Source organism: Globicephala melas, chromosome 14 (genome assembly GCF_963455315.2).
Source record: "Globicephala melas chromosome 14, mGloMel1.2, whole genome shotgun sequence".
Lineage (NCBI taxonomy): Eukaryota > Metazoa > Chordata > Mammalia > Artiodactyla > Delphinidae > Globicephala > Globicephala melas.
In genome coordinates this window covers 49106350-49128602 of record NC_083327.1, presented here as the reverse complement: position 1 = coordinate 49128602, position 22253 = coordinate 49106350, and the positions used below count along the sequence as shown (strand labels likewise).

The window sequence follows — 22253 nt, the reverse complement described above, 5'->3', positions numbered from 1 at the left end:
AAATCCTAGCCACTAGGCTACCAGGCAACTGCAGGTACAAGTTTCTGCATGAACATGTTTTAATTTCTCTAGAGTGTTATACCTAGGAGTGGAATTGCTGAATTATATGTTAACTCTGATAGTTTGAGAAACTGCCTCACTGTTTTCTAAAGCAGCTAAACCATTTTACATTCCCACCAGCAGTGTATGAGAGTTGATGTTTTCCACATCTTCATTTGTTATCTGATATTTTTGATTCTACCATCCTACTGGGTGTGAAGTGCTATTTCCTTGTGGTTTGATTTGCATTTGCTTGCTGACTAATAATGTTGAGCATCTCCTCATGTTCTTTTTTTAAATTGAGGTATAGTTGATTTATAATATTATGTAAATTTTAGGTGTTCAACATAGTGATTCACAATTTTTAAAGATTATACTCCATTTATAGTTATTATAAAATATTGGCAATATTCCCTGTGTTGTACAGTATATCTTTGTAGCTTATTTATTTTATAGACAGTAGTTTGTACCTCTTAATCCCCTGTCCCTATCTTGTACCTCTCTGATTCCCTGTCCCCATCTCCCCACTGGTAACCACTAGTTTGTTTTCTGTATCTGTGAGTTGTTTCTTTTTTGTTGTATTCACTAGTTTGTTTTATTTTTTAGATTCCACATATAAGTGATACTCTTCATGTTCTTATTGGCCATTTGTATATCTTCCTTGGAGAGATGACTATGCAGATCCTGTGCCCATTTTTCAATTGGGTTATTTGTCTTTTTATTATTTTTTACATATTCTTAGTATAAGTCCCTTATCAAATATATGATTTAGAAACTTCTTTCATGCCTTAAAATACATTGTTTGTGCTTCTGGGCCTCTGCTCTTGATATTCCCTTTTCCTGGAGTACTAATTCCTACTCTTCATTTGGGTAATTCCTTCTAAACCTTTTGAAGCTTAGTCTGAATGTTACTTCTTCATAGAAGTAATTTCCACGTTATGTAAAATAGACTTCTTCCCTTGCTTCTCTCTCTGGCTCCCTGTTTATTTCTCTAACAGCACTTATAGTTTACCTATGAAGTTTACTTATGTATTTATTTTTTCACTGGCTGCTACTCTAGAATGTCACCTCCATGAACATTTTTGTCTAAAGTAGTAGGCAATAATAAATATTTATTGAATGAATGGGGGAATTAATATTGGATTTCTTCTCCCTTTGTTTTTCTAATCATCAAACTCTGTCTTCCAAATCTTTGTCAGAGGGCACTGGGAATTCCTTCTAGGCTAATCTGAAGTAAGTTTAGAAATTTTAATTTATACCTGGAATAACCTCTGATCTGACTCAGTTTTTAGAGAATGAATGGCTTTGCAGTTAGAAAGCTCCTTGAGCTAGACTTCTACATATATCATTCATGAAGGAGTCACTTTTATTATTCTTATTTTATCATTTACAAAGTACTACTTTACCCATATATAGCACATGAAAGGTATGCATTGTTAGCATTACATCTCATTTTTTCACAGTTGAAAAAAAAACCAAAAAAATGCACAACCTTTATTCTGTGATTACATCCAATTTAATCTTTTATAGCTTTCAGTGTCTTAACTCTACCACTTCCTCTACTGCATTTCTACTTATCTCATAGGAAATTGATTTTCTGACTGGCAAAAACATTCTGTTTCAAGTACTGTATAAAAGAGTAAGTTCCATGGTGATAATCATTCCCTTTAATGGAAAGCACAAAATAATGTTAAAATCGTTACTCTCTGATTATTCAGATATTGTAATTGGATATTTTTAGGTGACTTTATACGTATATGAGAAAACAGGTCATTTTAAATCTTATATGAGAGATAAATCTCACTATGGTATCTTTTTTTTTCTTTTTGCCTCAACATGAAGTTGTTTTTCTTTTTACAAATTAAATGAGAAAAAGAGGGAGATTGTCATACAAAATTGAAATGAGTTCTAGATAGAACTTGCTTTTCACACTTTGTAATTTTTCAACTCTGAGTGAACTTTGTATAAAATCTATGTTGAATCGTTAGATTCTATGTGTTGATCAAATGCTTACAAGGACCATGTGATGTTCTTAGGTGAAGATCAGGAATCTAAGTCACTGTATTAAATCTGTATTATTTGCATAGATTTGATACTTTATAAAGGCGCAAGTGAACATTCAAACCATTGGCAATGTTTATTAAAACATATTATGTGTTAATATGTTGGGGGGTGGAAAAGGCTTTTTGCTAAGTATTTTTATATATGTCTACTTTGAATATTTCATAGTTGGAGCCTACTGTTTATCGAAAGTTAATCATTGCAATGCATTTTGGTCAGTAAGAAAACAAATATGGATAAAGTTTCTACATTAGAGATGGAGCTGTAGAACAACAGCACCATATTTTGTGTCTCTGGGGTTATTCAGTGTTGAGTGAATGAGCAATAAAGTTGATAGCTTTTGTAGTTACAGTCTTAGGATGCCAACATATTCTAGCTCTCAAGACATGCTGATGTTATTTTAAATTGTTTGCATTAAAAGATGTTGAAATTTAGCCTTTTCAACTACAAATACTGTTATTTTGCCATTAGAATAATATCCTTATTTTTAAAAGACAGTTTTCATTTCTCTATATTGATTTTGTTTACCAAATTTTTATTTTTATCTTACTGGGTTTAATTCTTTTTTTTTTTTTTTTTTTTTTTGCGGTGCGTGGACCTCTCACTGCTGTGGCCTCTCCCGTTGCGGAGCACAGGCTCCGGACGCGCAGGCTCAGCGGCCATGGCTCACAGGCCTAGCTGCTCCGCGGCATGTGGGATCCTCCCGGACCAGGGCACGACTGGGTTTAATTCTTTATTCACTGATGCTGCTCCTTGCTGACCCTTTGGTAATTTCTGTCTTTTCAGACATTAAGTTCATGCCCATGTCCCTATGAATTATCTTCATGTCTTTTTAACTTACAAATGGGATGACAATCATTATATAATCCTAATAGTTAGATTCAAAATTGGAATATTATCTGCATAGTAAGTAGAATTGAACTTAAGAGGAGAAAAGGGAGAATGAGATGACCTATAATGGCAACTACATTTTAATAAAAGAGTGAAAATTGCCAAATTAACAAATGAGTAGACTAGGTTGCTTTTATTTCTAGTCTGATAAATTATGTAAGATTTAGGATTACCACTCTTCCTCCAATCAACTAAAAATAGAATCCCATGGGAAAAATTGAAAGTGCTTTGAAAAATAATATTATACTACATAAAATGTAATGCAACATGATGATGGGTATTCTGATTTTAAAAACCTTTTTGTATTATGTCTTACACATATAGTCTATAAATATTTTTAGTGATGAATTCTCCCTTTTATTAAATATTTATCTAGGCCTTTATGTCAAGTCAGACAGTTTTTCTTTTTTCTTTCTGTATTGTTTCTAACCTTGGAATTAAAATTTATTTTCTGCAGGTAAAGGTAAATGGCTTTGATTTGGCATCATCCTGTTAACTGAGAATAGGGATATAAGATTATGGTTTCTTTCCAGTGTAGTAAATCTTGAGCTGCAGCTGTTGAGATACTTAGTTTAAAAATCAGAATAAGTATTTACTTTTGAATGATAAAACTCTTCATGTGCTTCTTACTTTCATGTTTGCAATAAACATGAATGGCAACCAGCAGAAATAGATCACCTGCTAGTTTAGGTGCAGGTCATAAGGGAAAACTAATTCCTTATTTTTTTTAAAAAACTTTTCACTGATTTCTCTTATAGTACATGCTTAATTATCACATATTAAAAGGAAAAGTGATATGATATTTCCAAAGTGAGGAATAATCTATATAACATATAGCTGTCATGGGTTTAAGAACTCACAGTTCAAACAAAATAAAGACATGGAAGAATTTAGATACTCTCACATTTAGAAATGTAGGAAGAACTAATATTAAGCATCTGTCTAGTTGCTTCTTGGAGACCACTACAGAGTCTTCTTATTTATTGTATTAAGAGTAAGCTGGAATAACTCTATTAATATACATGGAAAAAGAAAAGATAAGCAGAAAACACAAATTGGAAGCAAATATTTCACAAATGAGCTTCAGTCTAATAGAAAGAAGGGTGACTTTCCAAATTAAGCCTAGGAATCTATTGCTAGTTAGTTTATGAAATCTTCCATTTATTTGTTTCTTTTGTAGCAGTTGTTTATGATATTCTGTATAAAATGGGCATTTAAAATGTCTGATATCCTCAGAAAGAAGTGCTAAAAGTTTTCTGTATAGATTTTCTTTGCATTTATATTAAGCTTACATTTTTCCTCCCCTTGAAATTGAGGTTCTTTTTACATTATTTATAGTATAAGTATAATCTTTACTTCTATATAATAATCTTTTGAGAAATAAATTATACAATATCATCAAGTATGAAAAGATTATGGTGCTTACCATAACAAAGAATTTCAGAGTTTAGGTATGAAATATTGACTCTAATTGAATTTTGTAAACATGAAACTTGATGATTTTCCTTTCTTCCATTTTACTCAGTGGTAGTAAGTGCTTAATTGCTTGTTGCCAGAGGGAGCTGTCCTGTGCATTGTAGGATTTTTAGCAGCCTCCTGGTCTCTGCTCACTAGATGCCCATAGAACTCTCTCTTTGCACCCACCCCGCCCAGCTGTGACAGCCAGAAGTGTCTATAGACAGTACTGAAATATGGGGAGCAAAACTTAGTCCATTTGAGAACTATAGCTATAGATTCGTTTTTCCATTCTAGCACTTCATACAAATAGAATCACATAGGATACTTTATTTGTGCTTGCTTTCTTTAAGCATAATGGTTTTGAGATTCATCTAGTTTGTTACATGTACCACTTGGTTGTATCATTTTACTAAGTAGGATACCAGTGTAGATAACTACGATTTGGTTAAACATCACTTTTTGTTTGTATTTTCTTAAAATCCTTAAAAACAACTGCTTTAAAATTTGGGGCTGCTAATTGTATCACCTCAGTCCTTTCTGAGTCTTTGTATTAACTGATTTAACTACTGGTTATGAGTCGTTTTTTCCCCCTTTCTCATGTTAGTAATTTTTAATTGAATATTCAACATTATTAATTTTACATAGTTGAGTGCTAGATTTTGTTGTCTTTAAAGAGTAATGGACATTTTTGGGCATGCAGTCAAGTTACTCGTGGATCAGTTTGATCATTCAGGGCTTTCATTTTTTTGTTAGGGTAGGTGCAAAGTTGTCTTTATGGCTAATTTAACTCTGTTACTAAGGTGTGACTCTTCTGGTCTGTGGAACACTCTGGTAATTAAGGAGGACTCTTCACACTCTGTTTGGAACTTGGACATCTTCTAACCCTATGTATCCTCTGGGAATTGTTCATTTTACAGCTCTCAGCTGTTCTTTACCCAGTCTTGTGGAGCTTCACTCTTCAACTGCACAGCTGATTCTTTGCAACCAACTTGACAAAGACTTATACAGATTTCTGGAGTTCTTCCTTTGTTCATCCTCTTCAGTACTCTGATCCACAAATTTTAGTCTCCTCAGCCTCTCTGCAATTTGACTTCTGTCTCTTTAACTCAGCCAGACCTCCAGGGCATCCCCCTTCCTGCACAGTGATCTTGAAAGTGATTCAAGAAAAAAAACAAGGCCCAAGTGTAAAAGTTACCTCATTAGTTTCCCTTTTCTCAGACATGACGGTCCTGTACTGCCTATTGGCCAGTGTCTGAAAACTGTTTGGGTATATTTTACCCATTTTTCAAGTTGTTTATGGCAGGAAGGCAAGTCTGTTTCTAGTTCCTCCATCATGGCCAGAAGCAGGACTTTGGTTTTTATTTTTTTGTGTGTGATTATAAACATAGAAATTTTGGCAAACATGAAATTCTGTGTATCGTTCATGGTTGTTCTACTCCCCAAATCACTGATTCAGAGTTACTGTATTCCTATGGTAGCATTCCTTTGATTCCGTTTCCCCTTGCCTCATTCTCCATGCCCAAGGGCTTTTGCTGGAGTAAGATTATTAGCCTCTCTCTGGACTTCCTCACTTATTCTGTACAAAGTTAGGAAAGAAAAATGTTTGTTAGGTGAATTTTGGAGAAGGAATGGAAAATCTTAGATTAGCCTACTTAAAGGCTGTATTTCCAAGTTAGCCTACCGTTTTATTTTTTCTGTTTTTAAAAAGTTTTTTTAAGTTAGCTTATCTTTAGATTATACTCATACCTTTCCTAACAAGAGCAGTCAGCAGAGGCCTTTGGTTGTCTGTCATTGTCTGTAATTGAATATATTCAGTGCAGGGGAGATACTTGTAAGTCTGTGTGGCAGGAGATCCAAGTTATGGTGCCTAATTTAGCTGTTATAGTACTAGCACTGATATTTTGAACTCCATTTATCTTCTCCTGTCTACTTTTCATTTGGTTCCAAATTTAGAGGGGGGGAATAAAGGAACTGTTTCCCTCAAACTTGGTAACATCACAGATACAAATTTTCAATAAACATATCAAATCACTAAATATTTTTAGTCGTGACGTTGCATATTGAAGAGCTCACGCTTCCACTGAGAGCTGAGGGAAACGATAACCAGAGGTTATGAGCATACAAAGTTGTCTCTCTAGGAGTCTTGCAGGCACTCTGTCTCCAGCTCAGCATTTGTTTATTGTCTCAAATCAAATTTCCAGGTACTAAATTGGGCCCTTTAGCCTTTCTACCAATTGGTAGATTCAGATGCATACCACATTTGCTGCTTCAGAATTGTTTACACTCTAGTGCCTGTGCTCTTTTCCTTAGAATGAGAGGAAAAAGCAAAATAGAATAGCAAATGTGAAAGGAGAGACAGGAGAGCAATATGAGGCTGTAGAGCCGGAGGGAAGAGGCAAAAGATAACAGGATTTTTAAAAAGTAGGTAATTTACAGAAGAGCTGTATGGACATTCTCTATTTGAAGGAGATGGTGGTGGTTATAAAAGGCAGGCTTGCAGATGGATAGAAAGAATGACACAGAAGGAAACAAAGATGAAAAACAAACTGCATTTGTCTTTCCAGTCATGTGCCACTAGTGATTTTTTATAGCAGTATAACTGACTCTTAACAGTATTATATTAGTTTCAGGTATACCACATAGTGATTCAGTATATTTATAGATTATGCCCCATATAAAGTTTTTATAAGATATTGGCTACATTCTCTGCTGTAATTTTATCCTTTTATCTTACTTTACACCTATGGAGGGTGGGGCAAGATCAGTGAAGGGGATTAAGAGGTACAAACCATTAGTGATTCTTAATAGGTTCTAGATAGTTTGTTCTTGGGAAATAAGTAATGTAGATATTCTAAATGGAAACTATAAAAATTCCATTTTAATGCTGTTCAGTTGTCTTTTACCTAACTTATATTGAGATGCATTTAACATTAATACTCTGCTGTTAATAATATAATTTTCAACAAAATTATCAGCTTTGATATTTCTTGTTTAAAGGTTTTGAGAATCTTTATTAAAAATAATAATTTTCTCCTTTGACTAAATCAGTTTCATTTTTCTCTAGATATTGGTTCTGATTGAGGCCATTTATGAAATATTACAGAATCATTCTGGTCTTGATACTTAAAGAGAATAGATTAGATTAGTACTAAATATCAGAATTATACACTCTTCCAACAAAACAGTTCTTTCTGGTTTATGTGTATATTAGTGTGCATATGTTTGGTATAATTATATACTCATGATGATTGTATGAAAGAATATGTCTGTAGCTTTGATATGAGAAGGTTTTTTAGTGACCTAATTGTCAAATGTGGAAAGTTGAATAAATTATGATTTATATACTTAATCATATAATTTTATATATGATGACCATGAGGACTGTGTGAGGATATGTAGCTGCTTTTTTAGGACTAAATAAAACCAGTTTAGACCATTGGAATATGTATGTCTTTTTTGTTGTTGTTGTTGTTATATACACCTCTTATGTATGTCTTGATTATGCTCAATTATACTCCTATCTGTGTATATATAGTATATGCATACACACAGGCATACACACACACACACATGCTTTATGACATGTAAGTTTCATGAGGGCAAGTGACCTTGTCTGTCTAGATAAAATAAAATACTTTTTCTGGAACTTGTAACTGTTTACATAATTAAGTTGAATACTTATTTTTCAGTGTATCTAGCATGTTTTGTTAACATAACAAGTCATCTTTCTTATTAGACAATGATCTTGGCAAACTTCTATTGCACTTCAAAATGTCTGATAAGCAAACTGAGTGGATAGAAAACTGCCGAAGACAATTTTGCAAAATGATGAAGGCCAAACCTGATATAATCAGTGGAGGTGGTGAGTATGTTTTAATTTTTGTGGGTTTTTTGGCTTGAAGAGTATATTAGCAGAAGCTATGTTTTCCTGAAGACTAGTACTGGCATATCATATCTAGAATACATATTAATTGCAGAAGTCCATTGACTTCTGAGAAATTTGTGGTCCTGGAGAACAAAAATTAAAATTTGAGAAATTACTCAGCTTTCTTTTAGTACTGTTTCAGAGGCCTTGGAAGCTAAATCTACCTTTGCCTAGGTAACAGTTTGCTTGGTTTCACCAGCTTTCACCTAGCTATACCATACTGCTATGTTTTTGGAACTTTATTGAATGTTTTGACATATTTTGAAACTCCGCCACATCTAGCCAAATAAATTCAGTGACTTTTAAGGAAATATGGGTGTGTGTGTGTGGGGATAACTATGTTGTCTAACCAGCAAGCAAGTTGTTTTATGTTCAGATATTTATATGCATGCATGCTTCCTAAAATTATGTTTTAATTAACATTATCTTAAATAAAGATAGTCTAAGAAAAAGTTCTAATGTCAATATAAGCTAGATTTCTTGAAAGCTATAATTTGAAAATGATTGTCCTCTTTATCAGCCATGCTTTATGGTTTTCATGTTTGTATCATTTGCTGTAAAATTAAAAATGGGAAATAAAAATAAGTTTATATTTTGTTGGAGAAATTATATTTTCAGGGAATATGATATATATGGGCAAGAAATCAAACATTATTCTCCAAAATTTTAGTGTAAAATGAGCAGTTCACCTGTTTCATACGCCCCCAAATATTTTAAAAATAGGTATTAGAAATATATATTTATCACTGGTTGCATAATAGAAAATATTTAAAATAGGTTTTGCAAATGCCAAAAGGTACAGAACAAAATGAGAAAGGAGCAGCTTGGAATATTGTTCAGTTTAAACACCCTAAGTAAAGGTGTAGTTTTCTGAGTTTCTCTCTTACAGGTATGGTGATAAGACAGGAGAGAAATCACCTGTTCGGTCCTATCCATGACTCTGAAACAACATAAACAAGTAGAACATTACCATTAAAACTGTGTTCTATTTGGAATCTTGGGGCATTTCCCACAAGATTTGACCTTAGTTCTACATTACTCTGATACCGTGTCCACTGTTAGATTTTGAGCTACTTTCAAAAGTAGATCTTGACCTCTCTGCCCAGCAAGGTCTAGTAGGTTACACAAAACTCAGTTACTTTAACAGCAACTTTATAAGATAGTCTGCATTTTATGGATAAGGAAACAAAAGCCAGGAAATGTTAGATAACCAGCTCAGTTCACAGTGGCAGACCCAAGAAGTGAATTCAAGCAATCTGAATCCAAAACTCGTGCTTAGTATCAGTTTTCGATACTACCTCTTTGCACCTTCTCTTTACTACCTAATATTTTCCACGTGGGAGGCAAACAACATTTATTAAGTAAACCCAGGTGAGCGTAATACTGATTGAGATAGAAGATGATAAAAGTTTTTAATATCTCCAGTCTCATAGCATACTTGTTTTCTGTCTATAAGCTAAGATGAACTAATTTGGGGGGTAAGCTGCAGAAATACTGAACAAATAAATGCTTTTGTAAGGCAGGCATGCTTATTTGTCTGTGTGCATGCACATGTACATCTGGCTCTATAATCTGGTTCAACTTGGGTTTTTTTTTTTAGACATCTTTATTGGAATATAATTGTTTTACAATGGTGTGTTAGTTTCTGCTTTATAACAAAGTGAATCACCTATATGTATGTGTATATACATGACTCTTTTTGAATTATGGTTTGCTCAGGGTGTATGCCCAGTAGTGGGATTGCTGGGTCGTATGGTAGTTTTATATTTAGTTCTTTAAGGAACCTCCATACTGTTCTCCAGAGTGACTGTATCAATTTACATTTCCACCAGCAGTGCAAGAGGGTTCCCTTTTCTCCACACCCTCTCCAGTGTTTGTTGTTTGTAGATTTTTTTGATGATGGCCATTCTGACTGGTGTGAGGTGATACCTCATTGTAGTTTTGATTTGCATTTCTCTGATGATTAGTGGTGTTGAGCATCCTTTCATGTGTCTGTTGGAAATCTGTATATCTTCTTTGGAGAGATGTCTATTTAGGTCTTCTGTGCATTTTTGAATTGGGTTGTTGGCTTTTTTGATATTGAGCTGCTTGTATATTTGGAGATTAATCCTTTGTCAGTTGCTTCATTTGCAAATATTTTCTCCCATTCTGAAGGTTGTCTTTTCGTCTTGTTTATGGTTTCCTTTGCTGTGCAAAGGCTTCCAAGTTTCATTAGATCCCATGTTGAATAGTAGTGGTGAGAGTGGGAAACCTTGTCTTGTTCCTGATCTTAGGGGAAATGGTTTCAGTTTTTCACCATTGAGGATGATGTTGGCTGTGGGTTTGTCATATATGGCCTTTATTATGTTGAGGAAAGTTCCCTCGATGCCTACTTTCTGCAGGGTTTTTATCATAAATGGGTGTTGAATTTTGTCGAAAGCTTTCTCTGCATCTATTGAGATGATTGTATGGTTTTTCTCCTTCAGTTTGTTAATATGGTGTATCACGTTGATTGATTTGTGTATATTGAGGAACCCTTGCATTCCTGGGATAAACCCCACTTGATCATGGTGTATGATCCTTTTAATGTGCTGTTGGATTCTGTTTGCTAGTATTTTGTTGAGGATTTTTACATCTATGTTCATCACTGATAATGGCCTGTAGTTTTCTTTCTATGTGACATCTTTGTCTGGTTTTGCTATCAGGGTGATGGTGGCCTTGTAAAATGAGTTTGGGAGTGTTTTTCACTCTGCTATATTTTGGAAGAGTTTGAGAAGGATAGGTGTTAGCTCTTCTCTAAATGTTTGATAGAATTCACCTGTGAAGCCATCTGGTGGTGGGCTTTTGTTGGTTGGAAGATTTTTGATCACAGTCTCAATTTCTGTGCTTGTGATTGGTGTGTTTAATTTTCTGTTTCTTCCTGTTTCAGTCTTGGAAGGTTGTGCTTCTCTAAGAATGTGTCCATTTCTTCCAGGTTGTCCATTTTATTGGCATAGAGTTGCTTGCAGTAATCTCTCATGATGCTTTGTATTTTTGCAGTGTCAGTTGTTACTTCTCCTTTTTCATTTCTAATTCTATTGATTTGAGCCTTCTCCCTTTTTTTCTTGATGAGTCTGGCTGATGGTTTATCAATTTTGTTTATCTTCTCAAAGAACCAGCATTTAGTTTTATTGATCTTTGCTATTGTTTCCTTCATTTCTTTTTCATTTACTTCTGATCTGATCTTTATGATTTCTTTCCTTCTGCTAACTTTGGGGATTTTTTTGTTCTTCTTTCTCTAATTGCTTTAGGTGTAAGGTTAGGTTGTTTATTTGAGATGCTTTTTGTTTCCTGCAGTATGATTGTATTGCTATAAACTTCCCTCTTAGAAGTGCTTTTGCTGCGTCCCATAGGTGTTGGGTCATCGTGTTTCCATTGTAATTTGTTTCTAGGTATTTTTCGATTTCCTCTTTGATTTCTTAGTGATCTCTTGGTTATTTAGTAGTGTATTGATTAGCCTCCATGTATTTGTATTTTTTATAGATTTTTTCTTGTAATTGATATGCAGTCTCATAGTGTTGTGGTCAGAAAAGATACTTGATACAATTTCACTTTTCTTAAATTTACCAAGGCTTGATTTGTGACCCAAGATATGATCTATTCTGGAGAATGTTCCATGAGCACTTGAGAAGAAAGTGTACTCTGCTGTTTTGGCAGGAAATGTCCTATAAATATCAATTAAGCCCATCTTGTTTAATGTATCATTTAAAGCTTGTGTTTCCTTATTTTGTTTCATTTTGGATGATCTGTCCATTGGTGAAAGTGGGTTGTTGAAGTCCCCTACTATGATTGTGTTACTGTCGATTTCCCCTTTTATGGCTGTTATTATTTGCCTTATGTATTGAGGTGCTCCTATGTTGGGTGCATAAATATGTACGATTGTTATTTCTTCTTCTTCGATTGATCCCTTTATCATTATGTAGTGTCCTTGTTTGTCTCTTGTAATAGTCTTTGGGTTTTTTTGGTTTTTTGGGGGATTTTGGGCGGGATTTTTTTCTGCGGTACGCGGGCCTCTCACTGTTGTGGCCTCTCCCATTGCGGAGCACAGGTTTTGGATTTGCAGGCTCAGCAGCCATGGCTCACGGGCCCAGCCGCTCTGCAGCATGTGGGATCTTCCCAGACCAGGGCACGAACCCGTGTCCCCTGCATTGGCAGATGGACTCTCAACCACTGCCCCACCAGGGAAGCCCTAGTCTTTGTTTTAAAGTCTATTTTGTCTGATATGAGAATTGCTACTCCAGCTTTCTTTTGATTTCCATTTGCATGGAATATCTTTTTTCCTTCCCCATACTTTCTGTATGTGTTCCTAGCTCTGAAGTGGGTCTCTTGTAGACAACATATATATGGGTCTTGTTTTTGTATCCATTCAGCCAGTCTATGTCTTTTGGTTGGAGCATTTAACCCATTTACATTTAACGTAGTTATCGACATGTATGTTCCTATTACCATTTTCTTCGCTGTTTTGGGTTCGTTATTATAGGTCTTTTCCTTCTCTTGTGTTTCCTGCCTAGAGAAGTTCCTTTAGCATTTGTTTTAAAGCTGGTTTGGTGGTGCTGCATTCTCTTAGAATTTGCTTGTCTGTAAAGGTTTTAATTTCACTGTCGAATCTGAATGAGATCCTTGCTGGGTAGAGTATTCTTGGTTGCAGGTTTTTCCCTTTCATCACTTGTAATATGTCTTGCCACTCCCTCTGGCTTGCAGAGTTTCTCCTGAAAGATAAGCTGTTAACCTTTTGTGGACTCCCTGTATGTTATTTGTTGTTTTTCCCTTGCTGCTTTTAATATTTTTTCTTTGTATTTAAGTTTTGATAGTCTGATTAATATGTGCCTTGGCGTGTTTCTCCTTGGATTTATCCTGTATGGGACTCTCTCCGCTTCCTGGACTTGGTTGACCATTTCCTTTCCCACGTGAGGGAAGTTTTCAACTATAATCTCTTCATGTATTTTCTAGTCCCTTTCTTTTTCTCTTCTTCTTCTGGGACCCCTATTATTCAAATGTTGGTGCGTTTAATGTTGTCCCAGAGGTCTCTGAGCCTGTCCTCAATTCTTTTCATTCTTTTTTCTTTATTCTGTTCTGCGGTAGTTATTTCCACTATTTTATATTCCAGGTCACTTATCTGTCCTCCTGCCTCAGTTATTCTTCCTTTGACTCCTAGAGAATTTTTAATTTCATTTATTGTGTTGTTCATCATTGTTTGTTTGCTCTTTAGTTCTTCTAGGTCCTTGTTAAACATTTCTTGTATTTCCTCCATTCTATTTACATGATTTTGGATCATCTTTACTATAATTACTCTGAATTCTTTTTCAGGTAGACTGCCTATGTCTTCTTCATTTGTTTGGTCTGGTGGGTTTTTACCCTGCTCCTTCATGTGCTGTTTGTTTCTCTGTCCTCTCATTTTGCTTATCTTACTGTGTTTGGGGTCTTGTTTCTCAGGCTGCAGGTTTGTATTTCCCATTGTTTTTGGTGTGTGCCCCCAGTGGCTAAGGTTTGTTCGGTGGGTTGTATAGGCTTCCTGGTGGAGGGGACTGGTGCCTCTGTTCTGGTGGATGAGGCTGGATCTTGTCTTTCTGGTCATCAGGCTCATGTCCAGTAGTGTGTTTTGGGGTGTCTTTGACCTTATAATGATTTTAGGCAACCTCTCTGCTAATGGGTGGGGTCATGTTCCTGTCTTGCTAGTTATTTGGCATAGGATGTCCAGCACTGTAGCTTGCTGGTCTTTGAGTGGAGCTGGGTCTTAGCATTGAGATGGATATTGCTGGGAGAGCTTTCACCGTTTGATATTATACGGAGCTGGGAGGTCTCTGGTGGTCCAGTGTCCTGATCTCGGCTCTGTCACCTCAGAGGCACATGCCTGACACCTGGCCAGAGTACGAAGACCCTGCCAGCCACACAACTCAGAAGAAAAGGGAGAAAGAAAGAAAGAAAAAATAAAAATAAAGTTATTAAAATAAAAATTTAAGTAATAAAAACAGAAAAAAAAAGAAAGAAGGAAGCAACCAAAGAAAAAACAGATACACCAATGATAAGAAGCGCTAAAAATTATACTAAAAAAAAAAAGGACAGGCACAACCCTAGGAGAAACGGTAAAAGCAAAGCTATACAGGCAACATCACACAAAGAAGCATACACATACACACTGATAAAAAGAGAAAAAGGAAAAATACATATCTCTATATTAAAAACAAAAGGAAGAGAGCAGCCAAATCAATAAGCATATCTACCAATTATAATAAATTCTAAATACTGACCTAAGATAAACATGAGACCAGAAACAAATTAGCTGCAGAAAGCAAAACCGAAGTCTACAGTTGCTCCCAAAATCCACCACCTCAATTTTGGGATGATTCGTTGTCTATTCAGGTATTCCACAGATGCAGGGTACATCAAGCTGATTGTGAAGATTTAATCCGCTGCTCCTGAGGCTGCTGGGAGATTTCCCTTTCTCTTCTTTGTTCGCACAGCTCCTGGGGTTCAGCTTTGGATTTGGCCTCGCCTCTGCGTGTAGATCGCCTGAGGGTGTCTGTTCCCACCCAGATAGGACAGGGTTGATGGAGCAGCTGATTCGGGGGCTCTGGCTCAGTCAGGCCAGGGGAAAAGAGGTGTACAGAATGGGGGGCAAGCCTGCAGCAGAAGAGGCCAGCATGACGTTGCAACAGCCTGAGGTGCACCCTGTGTTCTCCTGGGGAAGTTGTCCCTGGATCACGGGACCCTGGCAGTGGCGGGCCACACAGGCTCCCGGGCGGGGAGGTGTGGAGAGTGACCTGTGCTTGCACACAGGTTTCTTGTTGGCAGCAGCAGCAGCCTTAGCATCTCATGCCCATCTCTGCTGTCCAAGCTGATAGCCTTGGAGCTTGTTTAGGTGGTGCCCTGAATCCCTTCTCCTCGCACACCCTGAAACAATGGTCTCTTGCCTCTTCGGCAGGTCCAGACCTTTTCCCGGACTCTCTCCCGTCTATCTGTGGTGCACTAGCCTCCTTCAGGCTGTGTTTACGCAGCCAACCTAAGTCCTCCCCCTGGGATCTGACCTCCGAAGCCTGAGCCTCAGCTCCCAGCCCCCACCCGCCCCTGCGGGTGAGCAGACAAGCCTCTCGGGCTGGTGAGTGCTGGTCGGCACCGATCCTCTGTGCGGGAATCTTTCCGCTTTGGCCTCCGCACCTCTGTTGCTGCGCTCTCCTCCATGGCTCCAAAGCTACCCGGCTCCGCCACCCGCACTCTCCGCCAGTGAATGGGCTTCCTAGTGTGTGGAAACTTTTCCTCCTTCACAGCTCCCTCCCAGAGGTGCAGGTCCCATCCCTAATCTTTGTCTCTGTTTTTTACTTTTTTCTTTTGCCCTACCCAGGTACATGGGGGAGTTTCTTGCCTTTTGGGAAGTCTGAGGTCTTCTGCCAGCATTCAGCAGGTGTTGTGTAGGAGTTGTTCCACATGTAGATGTATTTCTGATGTATTTGTGGGGAGGAAGGTGATCTCCATGTCTTACTCCTCTGTCGTCTTGAAAGTCTCGGTCAACTTGGGTTTTAAATACAAGCAATCTACAGTTATCAAGAACCAAAGATTTTAAAATTATCATTACCTATGCTGCATTTTCTCCCCAAAATCTCTACGTAAGACTCTGCAGTGCACAATAAATACCATGTACCTTCATTAATATTTTTTCATAATTATAATATTGAGTGAATGAATTAGTCTTAACCTCTCTATAAATTATACGATCTGAATCCAAAAGGAGGTAGACAAAGGAAATTCAGTTAACAAGAAACTTATTGAGAACCTACTTGTTGACCCCCTGTTCTGCTCCCCACTATGGGCAGCTACTGTCCTTTGTAGGTAATGGTAAGGAGGGGGCGAACAATCCATCAGTAGTCTTCCCAAATTGATTTAAACCCAGGGCATCTAAACAGCTATCAGGAGAGAAAATTTCCAACTTTCTCTGGCTTGAGCTCCTGCTGTTTCCAGAGTTTTCTTTCCCGGGTTTTAGCTTTTAAGAACAAGTGAGACAATGTAGATGTGTAATTGCCTAACATTCCTGCACTCACTTGTAATGAGTCACTCGGAGAAGCAATAGATTATATGACCTAGAGCTCACAGGCCGAAGTTAATTTTTTAAAACATGAGTCAGATTTTTCCTTTTCATGACCTTATTTTTGGTCTGTGAGTATTTTCCACCCTACCCCCAACTATATCTGAGACCTTTTTCCTAGGATAGAACTAACGAGGACATGTTCCCTGAACCTCTATAAATTTCCTTCATTTTCATGTGTTTATTTCATTCAGCTCTGGGAGAGAACATAGTTTCTTGTCAGGAAGGTCTCTGTAGGTCTGATTGACTTCTAGTTTCCCCTGAATTTACTAACCTAGCCTCTTGTTGTCTATCCATTCTAAACATTGGATTCCATCATCAATTGCACGTTTAATTTCTACTCTTATATCTGTCTTTGTAGAGTTGTCTCCGTATTAAAAAAAGCTTCTATTTCTCACATTATCTTCTAATCATTGTTTTCCACTAATCTTTTATTTGTGACCTAATAATTAAATATACAATTTTAAATAGGTTCCAAGTATGTTCTTCCTATTTCTGTTCTCTAATATTGATAATATAGTTTATAACTGGAATTCTAGTGTAGGATTCATATAATTTGAGTTGGTCACTAGATAACATGTACAACATGTCTGATAGACAGTGTTGGAAACTGGTATGCTTTATAACTATAATACATTTTGTATAACTGTATACTTCAAATGCTCAAATTATCACAACTTGGACTCTTAAGAGTTTTTGTTTAAGTTGGCCTCTTTGTCCTTTAAATTTTAATTTATTTTTTCTGTTTTCCTCTGAAAGAATCCTGGCATAGTAACAGCAATGAGGTCATCTAGACTCACTTTTTCAGCTCCTAAACATAGTTCAAGGGATTCTGGTTCCTTTCAGTGGGGAGAATAACATTAGGGGCAAAATTTGAGCAACAGTGTGCATTAGGTGCCTCCACATAATCACTTAGGATAAGATGACATGAGTCAAGTGTCCTCTTTAAACAACAACAACAAAAAAAAGTGGGGGCTGTATTTTTGTTTCAAATTTACTTCTGGCTATATATATTTTTTAATTTTCCTCTGAGCATTTAATCTAGTTTTCTCATTTTGTCCTGCCATTTAGATTTTATCTATATGAGATGCCATGGAAAGTATTAAAGTGTATTCTTCTTGCATTCTCTTTTCTGACTGCTGTCACTAGTATATACCTAGTACAGTAATTGAAAGAAACAGCCTGGTTCCCTTTGACTTCTCTCTTTCTTTCATCCTCTGACTCTCATGTACTTGGTTACCATGTCTTAGAGTTTATTCTTAATTTTTTTTTAATCTTTCTTTCTCATCCATGTCCTCTGCTACTACTTTAATTCAAGTATTAATCATTTAGCAACTAAATTATTGTGTGAAATACATGATCATTTTAGGAAAACTAGAAATTATAAACAAAATGAAGAAAGTTAAATTTACCTGTAATCTCTGAAGGATAAGGTTAGCACTAAGTTATTTTTAGCCAAAAAGATTTAATACCTACCATACTATTTTCTTTTGCCATTTCACTCAATACAGTGTTGTACAGAATTTTCCATGTCAGTGAATGTGCTTATACAAAGTAATTTTTTTAATATCTTTTTTGGAGTATAATTGCTTCACAATGGTGTGTTAGTTTCTGCTTTATAACAAAGTGAATCAGTTATAAATATACATATGTTACCATATCTCTTCCCTCTTGCATCTCCCTCCCTCCCCCCCTCCCTATCCCACCCCTCTAGGTGGTCACAAACCACCTAGCTGATCTCCCTGTGCTATGCGGCTACTTCCCACTAGCTATCTATTTTACATTTGTTAGTGTATATATGTCCATGCCACTCTTTCACTTTGTCAGTCTACTCATTTATCTATGGATCTGATTCCTATAACACTTTCCTTTATCTCAGTTGACCTCCTGGGATCCTAGCCAGTTACTGTTTCAAATATGCAGTAATGAGACCAAAATCTTTAATAATTTAGATTATCTGATAATATCAAAGCACTAGTAAATCACTTAAAAAAAAGACATATACAGCCTGCTATAAGCAGAAACAGAGACATTAAAGCTCATGAAAGAAAGCATAAGAGGTGCTATGATGATAAAAGCCTGAGGCCTGAAAGGAGGATCCCTAATGGCTGATGCTAAAGGGGCAAAAGCATCAATTCCTTTGTTTTTCCACTCACTTTAACCTTGTGAGCACCATCATATATCGTTATTGGTCTAGCCTTAATGGCATTCTTCCTGTGGTATTTGCCCATCGTGTGATTCTTTTACCAAAGCTCCTTTTTTCATCCACCCTCTTCTTGGCATAATTAACCAAGGGAAAGAGGAATTCAGCACAATTTCTAATCCATCACCTTCTGAATCCTTCTGTGCTTCAGCTATACCATAACAACTCAAAGTTGTTTTGTACCCATGGACTTTAAATTGGCCTGTCTTCTATCTACTTATGGTTATAAAGCAGTTGTACTTGGTACAAGCAGATAATTCACTAAGACTCAATATTAATCACATGAATAATATAAGAATAAAGAATGATTTCAAATAGGCTAAGAATAAAAAAATTTTACGTGTGATTGTCTAATTTATATGATGGAACTTACATCCAGCCTTTAAGGAGTCTAAACATTCATAATGAAAAAAGTACAGAGATGATTTCTACTTTTAAAAGATGGAGTAGATGATCTTTCCCTTTTCCCTCATCCTGTGTACAGCTAAGATTTCTGGATATCATCTTATGTTTTATATGTGACTCTGGAAGATGGAGAGAAGGCAGACTGGCTAGGGACTTTGGGACCTAAGGAACAACTCAGAGGTGATGTTTCTTGGGTTTTCTTTTTGCCTTGTATATCCTAGGCTGAGTAATTAAGATTGCCAACAGATGCAGGAAGAAAAATGAGGGCTGGGCAGTAAAAGCCTGCTCTCTCTAACCAAAGGACCAGGAAAAGGGCAGTCTACCAAGGCAAAATTTGTAGATAGTGACCACTTTAATCGAGACAAACACCACTTTAGAAAATATTGCCAACAAGACTTGGGGTTCAGCCTGGACTTCTGTTCTCAGCTGCCAGTAATGAGGCACCCCTGCCTCTCCCTGGTAGGATGGTATCAGAGGAGACCTAGGTAGAGAGTTAGGAATTTCACCATCACCCAATGGTAATAAGGCCACCGTCTCTCCTTCCCCTCCACACATGTATTTGTTTCACACATGAAACAAATTTTAAAATACAAAGTGTCAGCAAAGAAATATATAAAGAAAACCCAAAAGGAAATTTTAGAACTGAAGAATTCCATTCCCAAAATAGAAAGCTCAATGGATGGGCTCAACAATAAAATAGAGGGGACAGAGGAAAGAATCAGTGAACTTGAAGATATTAAGAGAGGAAATAGACTGAATCCCAAAGTTCTGTGGAACCATAACAGAAGATCTAACATTTGCGTCATTGGAGTCATGGAAAGAGGTTGGAGCTACAAATGTATTTGAAAAAATGATGGCTGAAAACTTTCCAAATTTGGCAAAAGACCTAAGCCTGTGGATTCTAGAACCTCAAAGACCAAAGACCCAAAGAAGTCCACACCAAGACACAATACAGTTGACCCTTAAACAACACAAGGTTGAACTGTGTAGGTCTACTTATACACAGACTTTTTTTCAGTAGTAAATACAGTACTAGATGATCTGAGGTTGGTTGAATCTGTGAATGAGGATAAGGAGGGCTGACCATAAATTATATTGGGTTCGCCAAAAAGTTTGTTTGGTTTTTTCCATAAGATAGTTCCAGTGGCACTTAGTTGTCTTTAACTTCATTTGAAACAATTTTGTTAGACTGTATTGTGACAGCTGTCACATCAGCATGCATTTAAAAACAAAACTTATCAAAATTGATGAATTTTTGTGTAGCCATTTTCATATTGAAGATGAAAGAAAAAAGCCACATCTTCGGCTTTATTTCACAAAAGGTAAAAACCCAACCAAAATGCAAACAAAGATTTGTACAGTGTATGGAGAAGGTGCTGTGACCGATGGAATGTGTCAAAAGTGGTTTGCGATGTTTCATGCTGGAGATTTTTTTCTGGACGATTCTCTAGGGTCTGGTAGCCCAGCTGAAGTTGATAGCGATCAAATCGAGACATTAATTGAGAACAATCAATGTTATACCACACGGGAGATAGCCGACATAGTCAAAATATCCAAATCAGGCGTTGAAAATCATTTGCACCAGCTTGGTTATGTGAATCGCTTTGATGTTTGTGTTCCACATAAGCGAAAAAAGCCTTCTTGACAGTATTTCCACGTGAGCTTCTCTACTTAAATGTAATGAAAACATTCTGTTTTTAAAACAAATTGTGATGGGCAATGAAAGGTGGACACTGTACAATAATGTGGAACGGAAGAGATCGTGGGGCAAGCAAAATGAACCACCACCAACCACACCAAAGGCTGGTCTTCATCCAAAGAAGGTGATGTTGTGTATATGGTGGGATTGGAAGGGAGTCCTCTATTATGAACTTCTTCCAGAAAACCAAACAATTCCAACAAGTACTGCTCCCAATTTAGACCAACTGAAAGCAGCGCTCAAAGAAAAGCATCTGGAATTAGTCAACGGAAAATACATAATTTTCCATCAGGGTAATGCAAGACTGCATGTTTCTTTGATGATCAGACAAAACTGTTAACAGCTTGGCTGGGAAGTTCTGCTTTATCCTCCATATTCACCAGACATTGCACCTTCAGCTTTCCATTTGTTTTGGTCTTTACAAAATTCTCTTCATGGATCAATTTTCAATTCCCTGGCAGACTGTAAAAGGCACATGAAAGAGTTCTTTGCTCAAAAAGATAAAAAGTTTGGGGAAGATGGAATTATGAAGCTGCCTGAAAAATGGCAGACGGTAGGGGAACAAAATGGTGAATATGTTGCTCAATAAAGTTCTTGGCGAAAATGAAAAATGTATCTTATTTTTACTTTAAAAACCGAAGGAAACTTTTGGCCAACCCAATACATGATTTTTGACTGTGCAGGGGGTTGGCACCCCAATCCGCCCTTGTTGTTCAAAGGTCAACTGTATAGTCAAACTTCTGAAAATTTAAGACAAATCTTGAAAGCAGAGAGGGAGAAACAACACCATAGCTACAAGGGAAAATCAATGCAAATGACAGTGGACTTCTCCCCAGAAAAGATGGAGGACAGAGGAAGTGGCATGACATTATTCAAGAGCTGAAGGCAAAGAGCTGTCAACCTGAGCTCTGTGTTTTTTGAAAGTAGCCTTCAGGAATATTGAGGAAATCAATACATTCTCAGGTGAAAAATATGTCACCAGCAGACCTACCCTAAATAAAGGAATAAAGGAATTTTTCTACCTCTGTCATGTTCCTGCAACCTCCTGTTCATCTATAATTGTACAAACTTTCTTTTAAAAACAAGGAATGAATATAAACTACTTGAGAACATTGAGAAAAATAGTCTGTGCTTATAATTTGTATAAAAAGTGAACATAGTTGGATGTGGTGAGATTGTAAAGTGCTTGAAACACATTAGTAGAGTTCTGACTTCATGGAGGGTAGAGAGATGAGAATTGTAAGTTCTGAATACTGAAGTGTTCAGGAACAAACATCTGGTGGTTACATGAAGGATGGTGATTGGGAAAAAATTGCACGCATAATGTAATTGTCTTGTGATCTGGTGATGTGCCAGCAGTGATAAAAGATGAAAGAATTAAAGAGTGAATCCTGGAGAAATTTTTTATGTTTTCAAACATTGAACTTTTTGGAACCAGCTGCTGTTGTGATGGCAATGCCAAGGGAGAAAACAGTCA

At 36.7% G+C, this 22253-nt stretch overlaps 1 protein-coding gene across 8 annotated transcripts in view; it reads left to right on the top strand.

Moving 5' to 3' along the window:
• The window catches only part of TBC1D32 (TBC1 domain family member 32), a 186349-nt gene that overhangs the window by 115262 nt on the left and 48834 nt on the right, over positions 1-22253 (top strand). For all 8 annotated transcript variants that reach the window (XM_060283767.1, XM_060283766.1, XM_060283765.1 and 5 more), the window contains one exon: positions 8186-8311. In XM_060283767.1, coding sequence (XP_060139750.1) covers positions 8186-8311 — 126 coding nt within the window. The remainder of the gene's footprint in view (positions 1-8185; positions 8312-22253) is intronic.